The sequence below is a fragment of the Bufo gargarizans genome, chromosome 1 (genome assembly GCF_014858855.1).
Source record: "Bufo gargarizans isolate SCDJY-AF-19 chromosome 1, ASM1485885v1, whole genome shotgun sequence".
Classification (NCBI taxonomy): Eukaryota; Metazoa; Chordata; class Amphibia; order Anura; family Bufonidae; genus Bufo; species Bufo gargarizans.
The window spans coordinates 536,857,500-536,872,956 of record NC_058080.1 but is presented as its reverse complement, the minus strand read 5'-3'; the positions used below and the strand labels follow the sequence as shown (position 1 = coordinate 536,872,956).

The 15,457-nt window shown below is 42.8% G+C and overlaps 1 protein-coding gene across 9 annotated transcripts in view; it reads right to left on the bottom strand.

Moving 5' to 3' along the window:
- LIMK2 (LIM domain kinase 2) overlaps positions 1-15,457 on the bottom strand; it is a 51,752-nt gene that overhangs the window by 34,663 nt on the left and 1,632 nt on the right. For 3 of the 9 annotated variants that reach the window (XM_044275450.1, XM_044275451.1, XM_044275452.1), the window contains exons 2-5: positions 14,032-14,103; positions 9,892-9,962; positions 7,204-7,267; positions 5,120-5,216 (exon numbers count right to left, since the gene is read on the bottom strand). In XM_044275450.1, coding sequence (XP_044131385.1) covers positions 5,120-5,216; positions 7,204-7,223 — 117 coding nt within the window. In that variant the 5' untranslated portion in view covers positions 7,224-7,267; positions 9,892-9,962; positions 14,032-14,103. The remainder of the gene's footprint in view (positions 1-5,119; positions 5,217-7,203; positions 7,268-9,891; positions 9,963-14,031; positions 14,104-15,457) is intronic. The other 6 variants (XM_044275453.1, XM_044275454.1, XM_044275455.1 and 3 more) reach the window with 2 other exon arrangements.

Sequence of the window (15,457 nt, the reverse complement as noted above, 5' to 3'; positions counted from 1 at the left end):
AAATCCCACTTTTTATGGACCAGTTCAGGTTTGAAGTCACTTTGTGAGGCTTAGATAATAGAAACCTCCCAAAAATGACCCCATTCTAGAAACTACACCCCTCAAGGTATTCAAAACTGTTTTTACAAACTTTTTTAACCCTTTAGGTCTTCCACAAGACTTCATGGCAAAAAGACATACATTTTAAGAATTTTGATTTTTGGGAAAATTTTCCAATATAATCAATTTTTTCCTGGAAAAAAACAAGGGTTAACTGCCAAACAAAACTCAAAATGGGTTGCCCTGCTTCTGTAGTTTGCAGAAATACCCCATATGTGGTCGTAAACTACTGTTTGGCCAAACGGGAGAACATAGAAGGAGGGGAACACCATATGGGTTTTGCAAGGCAGATTTTGCAGGACTGGTTTTGTTTATACCATGTTCCATTTCAAGCCCCCCCTTGTACCCCTAGAATAGAAATTTCAAAAAAGTGACTCCATCTAAGAAAGTACACCCCTCAAGGTATTCAAAACTGGGTTTACAAACTTTGTTAACCTTGTAGGTGTTCCACAAGAGTTAATGGCAGATGGAGAAACAATTTAGAAATTTCTATTTTTTGGAAAATTTTCAATTTTAACCCATTTTTTACAGCAATAAAGTAAGGGTTAACAGCCAAACAAAACTCAATATGGGTTGCCCTGATTCTGTAGTTTGCAGAAACACCCCACATGTGGCCGTAAACTACTGTACGGACACACGGTAGGGCGTAGAAGGAAAGGTGTGCCGTGTGGTTTTTGGAAAGCAGATTTTGCTGGACTAATTTATTTACACCATGTCCCATTTGAAGCCCCCCTGATGCACCCCTAGAGTAGAAACTCCATAAAAGTGACCCCATCTAAGAAACTACACCCCTCAAGGCATTCAAAACTGGTTTTACAAACTTTGTTAACCCTTTAGGTGTTCCACAAGAGTTATTGGCAAATGGAGATGAAATTCGAGAATTTACATTTTTTGCCAAATTTATTATTTGCTCCATTTTTTCCAGTAACAAAGCAAGGGTTAACAGCCAAACAAAAGTCTATATTTATTGCCCAGATTCTGTAGTTTGCAGAAACACCCCATATGTGGCCGTAAACTACTGTACGGGCACACGGTAGGGCGTAGAGGGAAAGGTGCGGCGTGTGGCTTTTAGAAGGCAGATTTTGCTGGACTGGTTTATTTACACTATGTCCCATTTGAAGCCCCCCTGATGCACCCCTAGAGTAGAAACTCCAAAAAAGTGACCCCATTTTAGAAACTACGGGATAGGGTAGCAGTTTTGTTGGTACTAGTTTAGGGTACATATGATTTTTGGTTGCTCTATATTACACTTTTTGTGAGGCAAAGTAACAAAAAATTGCTGTGTTGGCACCATTTCTATTTTTTGTTATTTACAACATTCATCTGACAGGTTAGATCATGTGGTACTTTTATAGAGCAGGTTGTCACGGACGCGACAATACCAAATATGACAACTTTTTTTGGTTGTTTGTTTCAGTTTTACATAACAAAGCATTTGAAAAAAAAAATGATTCTTTAGTGTCTCCACATTCTGAAAGCCATAGTTTTATTTATTTTTTGGGCGACTGTCTTGTGTAGGGGCTCATTTTTTTCGGGATGAGATGATTGGCACTATTTTGGGGTGCGTATGACTTTTTGATCGCTTGCTATTACACTTTTTGTGATCTAAGGTGACAAAAAAATGGCTTTTTTTACACCGTTTTTATTTTTTATATTTTACGGTATTCACCTGAGGGGTTAGATCATGTGATATTTTTATAGAGCAGGTTATTACGGACGCAGTGATACCTAATATATATACTTTTTTTTTTATTTATGTCAGTTTTACACAATGATTTCATTTTTGAAACAAAAAAAATCATGTTTTAGTGTCTCCATAGACTGAGAGCCATTGTTTTTTCAGTTTTTGGGCAATTATCTTAGGTAGGGTCTCATTTTTTGCGGGATAAGATTACGGTTTGATTGGCACTATTTTGGGGTGCGTATGACTTTTTGATCGCTTGCTATTACACTTTTTGTGATCTAAGGTGACAAAAAATGGCTTTTTTTACACAGTTTTTATTTTTTATTTTTTACGGTATTCACCTGAGGGGTTAGATCATGTGATATTGTTATAGAGCAGGTTATTACGGACGCAGTGATACCTAATATATATACTTTTTTTTATTTATGTCAGTTTTACACAATGATTTCCTTTTTGAAACAAAAAAAATCATGTTTTAGTGTCTCCATAGTCTGAGAGCCATAGTTTTTTCAGTTTTTGGGCGATTATCTTGGGTAGGGTATGATTTTTGCGGGATGAGATGGCGGTTTGATTGGCACTATTTTGGGGTGCGTATGACTTTTTGATCGCTTGCTACTACACTTTTTGTGATGTAAGATGACAAAAAATGGCTTTTTTTACACCGTTTTTTATTTTTTATTTTTACGGTATTCACCTGAGGGATTAGGTCATGTGATATTTTTATAGAGAAGGTTAATACGGACGCGTCAATACCCAATATATAAATATTTTTTTTATTTATTTAAGTTTTACACAATGATTTCATTTTTGAAAAAAAAAAATAATGTTTTAGTGTCTTCATAGTCTGAGAGCCATAGTTTTTTCAGTTTTTGGGCGATTGTACTATGTAGGGGCTCATTTTTTGTGGGATGAGGTGACGGTTAGATTGGTACTATTTTGGGGGGCATACGCCGTTTTGATCGCTTGGTGTTGCACTTTTAGTGATGTAAGTTGACAAAAATGGCTTTTTTATACACAGTTTTTATTTTTTATTTTTTATGGTGCCTATCGGATGGGGTGGATCATGTAATATATTTATAGAGCCGTTCGTTACGGACGCAGCGATACCTAATATGTGTGTTTTTTCTTTTTTTTTCAATTTTTTATTAGAAAATCAGGGGAATGGGGCTTTTTTTTTTTTTTTACTTGAAACTTTATTTTTTTATTCCAAACACTTTTTTTTTTTAACTTTTTTTTAAAACTTTATTTCTATCCCACTCTGATCCCCTCTGCAATGCATTACAATACATCTGTATTGTAATGCATTGCCTGTTAGTGTATGACACTGAGTCATACACTAACTGGTTGCCTAGGAGACCCAGCCTGAGGCTGGATCTCCTCGGCTCCCGTAGAAGGCAGTTCCCGATGCCGTGCAGGGCATTGGGCAGCCTCTGCACGGCATCGGGCTGCCTTGTCACGCATCGGGTCCCCGCCACAGCAGCGCGGGGACTCGATGCGATCACTCACCTGCCGCAAACAACTTCTATGTCGCGGTCCGCGCGGACCGCGGCATAGAAAGGGTTAATCCGCCGGCATCGCTGTAAACAGCGATGCCGGCGGATACAGCAGGGGCCCGGCTACCAGGGACTGCCGGACCCCTGCAGTGATCGGGTGCGCACCGCTCCGGTGCCCGCCCGATCATCCTGCCGTACATGTAAGGCGGAATGCATTCTGGCAATGCATCCCCCGCCGTACATGTACGGCGTTCTGCGCTAAGGGGTTAAAGGGGCACTTTAACAGAAAGAGGTATTTTTGTTTAACCTCAATATTCATAGTAAAAAATGTTAAAATAATTTTTGGCAGGTTTCCTTTTTAATTTCGGCAGTACAATACTCCTGAAAATCAAATATAAAATATTGTCCTTTAGCAGTCACCAAAGAGAGACAGAACTATAAATAGGGATCAGATTGTTAGTTTACTGCTGCCGTAAGGGAAATATGTTATCTGTTAGTATTATAGTAGACAAGTAGAATCAGGATAACAGTATGACAGCTCTATTGATCTCTTGATAGGCCTAGATAAAGATGCTCACAGAAGAGAAGTGCACTTATCAGTGTAAGGTGTGATGCTCTAATCGAATCACTCATCCCTTTCCCTGTTTAGTCGGAGTGAATGGTCTGACTGAGAAAGTCAGAAGAAGCTGTTTGCCGTGCTGAATGTCCAAACAAAGGAGGAAGTTGAAGGGCCAAGGCAAGTAATAGAACACATTTTGTGACTTCCAAAAAATCTCAAGAAAACCATCTAAATCAATTAATAAAAAAAAATACATAGTATATTCACATATAGGCATAATGTCCACAACCATATTTTTAATCCATGTGCTATCTGCATTTTTTGTGGCTAGCACACTAACTCATTAATTTAAATGGGGCCATGCACATATCAGTATTTTTTGCAGCTCCGCGTGGCCACTCCGTAAATTAAAGACTATGTCCTATTTTTGTCCATACTGCAGACGAGTCCCTTTCTATTGATGGGAGTGAGAAAAACACAATGCACAAGGAAGGTATCTGTATTTTGTGAATCCGAGGAAACCCATGCAAACACAGATATACCAAAAATATCTTAATATGGAAATTACTCTCACACATACAAATGCTGTCCTTGGTTGGATTCAAACCTAGGATCCTAGCGCTGCAAGGCACCAGTACTAACCACTGAGGAACTGTGCACTGGTAAATTGCAGCACTAGGGACCTAGGTTCAAATCCAAACAAGGATCATATCTGCATGGCATTTGTAAAGCTGTGGTATTGCGGATTTGAAATCTGAAGCATGTCAACTTATACAGCAGATTTCACCCTTTACAATGGTGAGGGTCAAATCTGCTGGCTTTTCCATAGCAAAAAAATGCACTGTAATACGTGCAGCTTTGTTGTTGTTTTTCGCTGCGTAAACGCAGCCAAAACCCCCGCAGATTTTTCCTCTGGATTTTCAGTCACATGTGAACCCAGGCCTTTGGCTGGCTTTCCACATTCAAGTTTTTGGTGTTGTTTTTAAGGCCAAAGCCAGGAATGGATTCACAAAGAGGAGAAATCTCCTTTATAGGTGTTCTTCGTTTATGTCATGGCTTTAAAAACTGCAACAAAAAATGCTAAATATGGAAACGCAGCCTTGCAAATTTTCCATTAAAAAATATAATAGCAGGCAATTTTTATTTATTTTTTTAAGTTGGCTAGAAAAAGGGAATAATCAGTCTTCCCCCGAGGGATACTGTGCTGAACATGTTCTGGTTTTGGATGGATGTACAACTTCAAGGGCAGGAGACAAATTGTGCAGAAATGGGAGCAGCGTTTACCATGGCCGGTCCTGTCAGACGCAGTTTGCAGCTCACACACTGTTCGGGCTGTAAAGTCCAGGGCTCCACAGGGGAGAGTCCAGTTGAGTCACATTTCCTGTAACATAAAAGAAAAACATGCACTGAATAAAGACTCCCTGCCAGCTATTGTTCCGCCATTCCGTCTAAGATTTTCACGTGTGCAATTATTTGGCATGAGTTATGCACCCCGAGAGTCTCTACTTGAAAGATATTAAAACAAATATCTTCACATGTTAGGAACAAGAAGAAAGTGAAGTCAATTCTCATCTATTTACATTGATCCAAAGCAATGCAATATTCATTCACGTTCAGAAAGTGAGAGAGAACACATGCAGATCACAACAGGACCTTCCTGGCCTTAGGGTCAAGAACATTTGTGATGAAATCCTTTGTGATGTACAGGATTTCCTTTTTCTTACTCTTTGGCACATTAAAGGATAATATTTTTTTATTCCTCATTAAATTATTCATCTGATGCTCCCAAGACCTAAGCGCTGGCGGACTACTGGCTTTTCAGTACCATTGCGGATGTCCTAGCAGCCATTTAGCAACCCATGTCCTCAGCTCTATACACAAAATCGCGGTGACAGGTTCCCTTTAAATGGTGCCATTAGAAAGTACAATTTGTTACACAAAGAACAAGTCCTCCTACGGCTATGGAGAAATCAAAAAAGTTATTCCTCCGCAAAAATGGAAAATCACTGTCAGGAAGGGGTTAAGCTTTCTTTTCAGTGCTGATGAAGCAGTCAGTGCAGGGCAGAATACACTGGAAATGCTCTGGACTGTCATTATGGCAATAAAACTGTCTACAGTGTTGAAAGTGACAGGATGATTCAATGTGATGGGAGCTGCAAGGAAAGCATGTAAATGGATGATCTCATCAGAGACCCTTCTGACTGCTCTGCGGTGTCAGCGGACAGAGCGGTCAGGACAGGGTCTCACTCTTCCAGTCAGTTTGTTTTCACTGTGCACAGGAACGGCCTGGGAACTTAAACTGACTCTGGAAGAAATTGACTGACAATGGAGCAACACAAGCAGGCAGGGACAAAGGAAGCAATGACGTAGTGGAGGACGACATCCACCCTACCAACCCCCGAGGAGAACTACATATCACAGTGCAGCACAAAATACTGCTGCCTCGCTGCAGTATTCAATTGTATCATCGCTCTAAAGACAGCGATACAGCTGAATTCAGGAGGGGGACCTGCGGCCACCAACATAAGTGCTCCTGAGAACATCCAATCAATGTACCTGGCCAGCGGCCGTGAGGAGGGCTTAGGCTGCCCCCTGGTTATCGGCCACTGGGAAACTTCCATGTAGGGTCCATGGCCAGTCCACCCCAACTGTGCAGCTTTACCTCTGCAGACGGTAATATAATTTTAACACTGAAACACTGCCCTATACCAATTAGTGAATTTAAGCAAATTACTACCTTATAGCTTTTTCTTAACCCTTGGATAGGTCATCGGCATCTGATCGGCGGGGGTCAGACACCTGGGACCCCCACTGATCAGCTGTTTGAGAAGGCAGCGGCACTCGCAGTAGCATTGCTTCTTACAGTCCAAAAGATACGGTATATGCTTTACAGCTGCTAGTATTGTATGCTCACCACTTCCAGTCCTATACAGGCACAAATACGGCTTGTACTATACAATAAACACTGGCAAAATGGTTGTCCAATGAACATACATATATTAGCAATTTCAAGTGAAATAATTAATTTTGAAAAATACTCCTGTGTATTGCTGAGACATACTTGTTATGATGCCCCTGGTGTTTTTTTGCTTCTTAGAATGTCCACCTAATGTATACAAGTGCTGGTGGTCACACATGCCCAGTAGCTCAGCTACACCACCAGGGTCCTCTTATGGTAGTGGAGCAATTCTTGCTATTGTGCAGGCAGCTAATAAGAATCAGTGTACTAGAAGTATCTCATCTCACAGCACTGTAAGCAATAGGTGGACATTCTGGGAGTGTATCAAAAGACCAGCAGGGGGTGCTATAACCTAAGGCTTCAAAAGATCTTTTAATTTCAATGACTTGTCTGCAAAATTAAAACTCACCGTGATGCACTTTCCTCCATTTGGGCATCCTGGGGGATTGCACCGTTCTTGCCAAGTGTTGCTCCTGTAAGTAAAAGCACAAGTCTATTCAGCTGTATGAGTAGCGCAGAAATATGAAGAAAAACTAGGGAAATTTATCTAAAAAAAAAACCCACATTTTTATCCTAAATTATTTATTCTATGAAGCAGAAGGGCTAGTGTTCAGAAGTCCTTGAATCCCATGACAAATAGTTATCCCCTGTAGGATCACTGGATTGGGATCCCCAGTACAAATTACTACTGGGGTACTGATCCCCTCCCCCCAAACCTCATTTCAGAGGGCTCGGTATCCCAGGCATTTAAATGAATCAGTAGCTGGCCGGGGTCCTGGCAGTGATCATACATTTGTTACCTATCCTGTGGATATGTAATAAATGTTTGTTGTGGGATAAACCCCCCCTTACAGAGCAACTATCAGTTTTAGTTAAAGCGGTTGTCCCACCTCAAACATTAGTGGGCTAGGATCAGAAAGGTGCGGGACCTGCACCTGTCTCTAGAATGGAGCTCCCAAAGTCAACAAAAGCGCACCACCCATAATTCATTTTGATAGGAGTGGCTGTGGCTCAGCTATATGCGTCAGTTCCATAGAAGTGAACGGAGTGGTTGCCGCGATTGTGCAGAGTGCTCTCAATTCATTTCTATGGAACTTTCAAAAATAGTAGAGCCCACTCCCTACGCTATTTTCAGGCATCCCATAGAAATGGAGGGCAGCCATATATATGCTCTTGTTTACTTTGGGAGCTCCAATCTAGAGATATGTGTGGGTCTCACCTCTGGGGCCCGTACCTATCTGACATTGGTGGCATATCCTTGAGATATGCCACCAAGGTTTGAGGTTAGACAACCCCTTTAATACTTGCTCGCTGTGCTATGCCATTGCCATAACTTCCATACAGGTGAACCAAAGTTTTGGTTACAGGGACCTATGCCGTTTCCATACTCCTGACCATCCCTGGCCCCCACATACAGGTGGAACGGTGTCTGGGTCTCCATGGGGCTCACACCTATCAGAAATTTATGGTGTGGATATGGCATAAAATGTCTGAGGTAGGAATGACCCTTTTAGAAAGCAGTGCTTTTTTTATTGTTCTGTCTGGGTTGTCACCCAGCAGTGATATACATCCTTGCTCCTGTACTAAGCAGAACAAGGCTAATGGGACATTTATGGGCCTGGAGAAACAAACGGGTGACACCCCATTCTAGGAGCCATACAGATTGTCACTCAGTTTTTTCAGGGACAGCTAAATTACATTTTACTGGTGATTGGAAGTCTTTACATTTGGGTATCAGTGACGTACTAGAAAGGCTGCTTCATATACAGCATCATACCCATGAGTAGACTAAACTGCATTAAACTTTAAACTCCATTTACATAACAAGATGAGCAACTGTACAAAAGTGTAGAACCACAAAACACAGATACCGGCAGTCTGCACGCCGCATCACCGTGCAGAGCAGTTAACATCAAGAGATACACGTCCTATACATCGCCGCAATATGCGGACCATGGACCCATTGAAGTCATTAGCACCTGATGCGGATTGCCCCCTTAAAATGGGAAGAATGTACCAGATATCATGCTACCACAATGTACAGTTAAAACGATGCCACCATATGCTGTACATTACTACACATAGTGCACTAAGTATAGCTTCCACTAAAATGGTGCCAGACAAAACACTGCTCTTCAAAAATGGTGCCAGACAAAACACTGCTCTTCAAAAATGGTGTCAGACAAAACACTGCTCTTCAAAAATGGTGCCAGACAAAACACTGCTCTTCAAAAATGGTGCCAGACAAAACACTGCTCTTCAAAAATGGTGCCAGACAAAACACTGCTCTTCAAAAATGGTGCCAGACAAAACACTGCTCTTCAAAAATGGTGCCAGACAAAACACTGCTCTTCAAAAATGGTGCCAGACAAAACACTGCTCTTCAAAAATGGTGCCAGACAAAACACTGCTCTTCAAAAATGGTGCCAGACAAAACACTGCTCTTCAAAAATAGTGCCAGACAAATACTGCTATTCAAAATGGTGCCAGTTTCCCCCAAAAAAGTTGGCACACTAATCTGTTCCAGTTCATGTCAGCATTAAGTGATGGAGCTGACTGTATGTAGACAAGAGAAGCCTGGTAGGCCTGAAGCTAAAATTAGCCTAAAGTATAGAAAGTGAATGGCAGCATGGCAGGTAGACCACTGGTGATCCCATGCTGGTTATAATTTTGATGACGGCCTGACTACGACGCCTTATTCATGTCCAAAGATGCAGGTACAGCTGAATGGATGGCGTCAGACTGCACAAGGACACCCCCCCAACTAGTAACAACCATCGGGACTTTCAATGCAGACTGCTAGTAATTCATCCATAACTTCTAGGAGGACGTACATTGCAAATAGCTAGTTAGTAGTAATTCATTCAGAACTTCTAGCAGGAATAATAAAGGAATGGCACAACACAGTCATAAGACTAGATGTTCCAGAATCATTATTACATTAAGGGCATGCAAGTAGGCACTATAACAGACAGGAGAAGCGAGAGGTCCTCCTTAAAGAGGACAACCACTAATGGCAGCTATGAGTGATAGAAAGCTTTTCAACCTGTACTGAGCTACAGAATGACACAGGCTGGAGAGCAGAAGGTCTACATACCAGCTGAGGCCGAGGGCTCCTCTATTCTTCAGGGACGGATCCAAGCTATATAATCCGAGAACAAGGTGAACCTCACATAACAAAAGAGGAAACCAGATCTGTTTTTTCTGTGGTAAAGCAAATAACAACCCTATTCCTCTATTCTATATCTTGCACGTAGGGGCCCCACGATAACAGCCTGCAACTAAATAAATCAAAGGTAACGCCCACAGGTGATAACCCCTAACGCTGGGTTCAGACCTGAGCGTACTGAATGTACGCTCTGTATGCGCGATTGTACGGGCGTTTGCAATCGCGCATACAGAGACAAGCGAACGCCCATTGTCGCACGTTCCTGCTGAAGTCTATGTACAGGAACGCGCGACAAGAGGCCCCAAAGAAGCTCCTGTACTTCTTGGGGCGTCGGGCGTTTTACAGCGCGATCGTACGCGCGGTAAAACGCTCAGGTGAGAACCATTCCCATAGGGAATCATTGGTTCTTGCCTGTTGAGCGTTTTACAGCGCGTAGGAACGCGCTGTAAAACGCTCAGGTCTGAACCAGCTGTCAAGGCGAACTGGACACCCCCGCAATGTGAAGTATAATAAATGCCCTTCCCAAACAAAGATTAGCAGCATTCATTTTTGCTTTTTACTATTATGTATTGTATTATTTCAATAGAATAACGAGTCTATGACAGAGGCTCTGTGATCAGAGGTCGCTCATATCAATGAGGTCAGAGCAGGCTGGGAATGTAACGCTAAGTACACACGTCAAACAAATGTACATGCGATTTTATTTTAATTTTTTTTGTTTACACATGTGCGTTTTATATATAACATTTCATAGTGAAACAAAGACTGCTGTGCGTGAAAAAACATTGGCAGAATAATGAAAAAGACAAAAACGTGTGCTTTTACTGCTGTGGTTTAGTATTTCTGGTGCTGCAGGTAGACAGATGTTTCATTGCAGTAAATTTGTTTTATGAAACCCCACTCACATGGTCAAAAACCTCTGCAATTTTTTTTTTTTTTTTTTTAAGGAAAATTGCAGCATGTCCCAAAAATAATTGGTGGCTTTAAAGGGCTTCTGTCACCCCACTAAAGTCATTTTTTTTTGGGGGGGGGCGGCTATTTAAATTCCTTATACTGCAATATATGAAAATATAATGATCTTATTTACTTTCCTTCAGCAGTTTCTTCTACGAACTTCTATAATATGTAAATGAGGTCTCTACCAGCAAGTAGGGCGTCGCAAAAAAACGCCCCCTCGTCCTGTTGATTGACAGGGCCAGCCGCGATCTCCTCCGGCCGGCCCTGTCAGCATTTCAAAAATCGCGCACCTGTGTTCATTCGGCGCAGGCGCTCTGAGATGAGGAGGCTCGCCTCCTCATTGCGCCTGCGCCGATGATGTCTTCTCTTTCAGTGATGTCATCGGCGCAGGCGCACTGAGGGAGTTCTGAGGAGGCGAGCCTCCTCATCTCAGAGCGCCTGCGCCAAATGAACACAGGCGCGCGATTTTGGAAATGCTGACAGGGCTAGCCGGAGGAGGAGATCGCAGCTGGCCCTGTCAATCAACAGGACGAGGAGGCGTTTTTTTGCGGCGGCTACCAGCAAGTAGACGCCCTACTTGCTGGTAGAGACCTAATTTACATATTATAAAAGTTTGTTTTTAGAAGAAACTGCTGAAGGAAAGTAAGTAAGAGCATTATATTTTCATATATCGCAGTATAAGGAATTTAACTAGCCCCCCCAAAAAAATTATGACTTTAGTGGGGTGACAGAAGCCCTTTAAGGTCTTATTCAGACGTCAGTGAATCCCGGATGTGTGCGTGTTCTCCATGGACAGCGCACAGATCTACTGATTTGACTGCATCAAATCCACAGATGATCGAGAGACCTCCTTTTCAAGGTAGCAGTAAACGTGAAAAAAGGGAGGAGAAAAAACAACTTCATGGATGAAACAGACTGTTTTGAGCGGATCCGCATCCATTCAGACTGCATCAGGGCTGGACGGAAGCGTTCGGGTCCGCTCGTGAGCCCCTTCAAACGGAGCTCACGAGCGGACAGCCGAATGCTAGTGTGAAACTAGCCTAAGGCTACCTGCACAAAGTAATGTAGATTCACAAGTGGCTTTCAACACCTTACCATCCACATGTATTTTATACCATTTTGGTTGCGTATTTGCCCCAGAATTTACACTTTCCTTGCAAATAATGAAATTCGCAATGAAAATCTGCACAAACAATCACTATATATTTCAAAATCCACACCACAAGTCAATTTAAAGGGCTTCTGTCACCCCCCAAAAGTAATTTTTTATTTTTGGGCTAATTAAAATCCTTACAGTGCGATTATTCAATATATAGTGCTCTTACCTTTTTCTGTGCTTTAGTTTCTTTAAAAATGGCACATTTATAATATGTTAATTACCTGGCTACCAGCAAGTAGGGCGGTTTCTTGCTGGTAGCCGCCGCATCCTCCTTTAAAAAAAAAACGCCCCCTCCTCCTGTTGATTGACAGGGCCAGCGAGCGCTCTGCTCCTTCGGCTGGCCCTGTCTGTGTTCCAAATCACGCGCCCTGCGCCATACCGGTCTTCAGTCGGCGCAGGCACACAGAGGAGGACACTCGCTCGGCCGCTCCTTCCTCAGTGCGCCTGCACCGGGTGTAGATGTGACGTCATTTGCGCAGGCGCACTGAGGAAGGAGCGGCCGAGCGAGGTCCTCCTCTCAGTGCGCCTGCACCTACTGAAGACCGGTATGGTACAGGGCCAGCCAAAGGAGGAGTGCGCTCCCTGGCCCTGTCAATCAACAGCAGGAGGGGGCGTTTTTTTTAAAGGAGGATGCGGCGGCTACCAGCAAGCAACTTGCTGGTAGCCAGGTAATTAATATATTATCAAAGTGCCTTTTTTAAAGAAACTAAAGCACAGAAAAATTTAAGCGCATTATATATTGAATAATTGCACTGTAAGAAGCCCTTTAAGACTAAGAGTAGAAACTATAACATGGCAACATATAGATTTTAAAGGCTATGTACGCCTTTGGGGGCAGCCTTTAACATCTTCTAAGGCTACTTTCACATTAGTGTTTTTACTGGATCCGTAATGGATCAGCAAAAACGCTTCCGTTACTGATAATACAACCATCTGCATCCATTATGAACGGATCCAGTTGTATTATCTTTAACATGGCCAAGACAGATCCGTCATGAGCTCCATTGAAAGTCAATGGGGGACGGATCAGTCTTGCTCTGCTTCCCAGGACAGAAAGAAAACTACAACATGTCGCGGTTTGCTCTCTCCGGTCTGGGAACGCAACTAAACGGAACGGAATGCATTTTGGAGCATTCCGTTCTGTTCAGTTTTGTCCCTATTGACAATGAATAGGGACAAACGGAAGCGTTTTTCCAGTATTGATCCCCTATGACGGATCTCAATATCGGAAAACTAAAACGCTAGTGTGAAAGTAGCCTAAGAGCTACCTCCCGGGCACTGTACAGGTAAAATTTGAAAAATTTGAATATCGTGCAAAGTTCATTTATTTCAGTAATGCAACTTAAAAGGTGAAACTAACATATGAGACTCATTACATGCAAAGCGAGATATTTCAACCCTTTATTTGTTATAATTTAGATGATTATGGCTTATAGCTTATGAATCCCCAAAGTCACAATTTTGAGGTCCCCTTTGCTCAGGGGTATGGATTAATTAGCTGACTAGAGTGTGACACTTTGAGCCTAGAATATTGAACCTTTTCACAAAATTCTAATTTTAAGCTGCGTTAATGCAATTCCCTTTAATTTGCATTACTGAAATAAATAGACTTCTGCACGATATTCTACATTTCACTCTCTGTTGACCTCTATAGATAAATTACAGAATGAATGCAAGTCTGTTCTGCCATTATCTCTATATTCACATATGCAGACATGAGCGGAATTAGACACATTAGACACAGATGATTATGTAATGCTGAGCTGCAATGGCATGTACTGACACATGTCCTAAATACCCCCAAGTATCTGACACACCAGGTTATAATTGCCCCCTAAGGCACTTTTCACATCCCTGGAACACTGCCCGGTTAGGCTACTTGTCCTAGCTTCATTTTACAAGACCATGTGGTTTCCATGTACAGACTGGTTATGAAAAAGAGCTTCACATACCTGCAGGATCTGTCAGGACGGATATCTGTACCAGATGTCACTGCTCAGGACAAGATGAAGACCAGGCATCAACTGAAAGGAAATACAGTTTATGTGACTGAAGGGCTCACCAATACGGAGAGGACCAGAGGGGTAGGAATGAGCCTGGCAGAGGGATACCGCCTGGTTCACACTTGCTCTGTGGCTTTCTGGTTTTTAGATCCAGCAGAGGATCTCAAAACCAGGCCAAAACGGATCAGTTTTGTCCCCATTCATTGTCCATGGGGACAAAACTGATCAGGATGCATTCCCTTCAGTTTGGCTTCGTTTTTTGCCCGGACACAAAACCGCTGAAAGCTGCGGTTTTGTGTCTGGTCTGCGGAACAAACCGGATCTGGCATGAAAATCAATCCATTATTATTAGCGAAAAAAACGGATCTGACGCCCATTGACTTAAGGCGCGTTCACACGAACGTGTGCTGCCCGTTGCCATATTGCGGACCGCATTTGCGGATCCGCAATACACGGGCACCGTTCCGTGTGCATTCCGCATCACAGATGCGGACCCATTCACTTCAACGGGTCCGCAAATCCGGAGATGCGGAACGGAAGCACGTAACAGAACACTACAGAATGCTTCCTGGGGTTCCATTCCGTGCCTCTGCACCACAAAAAGATAGAGCATGCTCTATCTTTTTGCGGAACGGAGGAATCGCAGACAAATTTAAGTGAATGGGTCCACGATCCCTATGCGGCTGGGCCACGGCCGGTGCCCATGCATTGCAGACTGCAGCTTGGGGTCCACAGCACGGGCTTCACACGGTCGTGTGAACGAGCCCCTACATTGATTTTCATACCAGTTTGTTCAGTTTACATTTAATACAACCGGATCCAGCCGAAACAGATGCATCCGGATGTATTAAGTGGCAAGGATCCGTTTAAATCCGGTTTTGAGATCCTCTGCCGGATCTCAAACTGGAAAGCCACAACTCAAGTGTGAAACAGGCCTAAAAGTGAATACTGTAGACCTGAATGTGGCCACACGAGTGGCCTCAGTCACATGCTGTAATACCTGCATCTTCACTTGTCTATATTAGTGACTATACTGAGGATAGATCAAATAAAATTATTCAAGGGGCTTGACCAAATTTGATCAAAAGCAAATTTCAGAGTATCGGCCTCTGCCCCTATATGGCCAATGCGCACAACACTCACTTGTCAGATAAGCCATCGTTTATGCAGCTCATGAAATCATCCTTTGTGGGCCGGGGATCTTATCCAGGGGGGAACAAACAGTTTGTTCCCCATCATTGCTCTGTGCGTTAGCTCATAAGCCCTAAGAGATCATGCACATGGCCACATTATAGCTTCATATTATACGAAAGCATAGAAGGGCTCCCACAGAGGCGCACGAGCCCCCATACGACTCTGATGGTTTTCAAAAGCC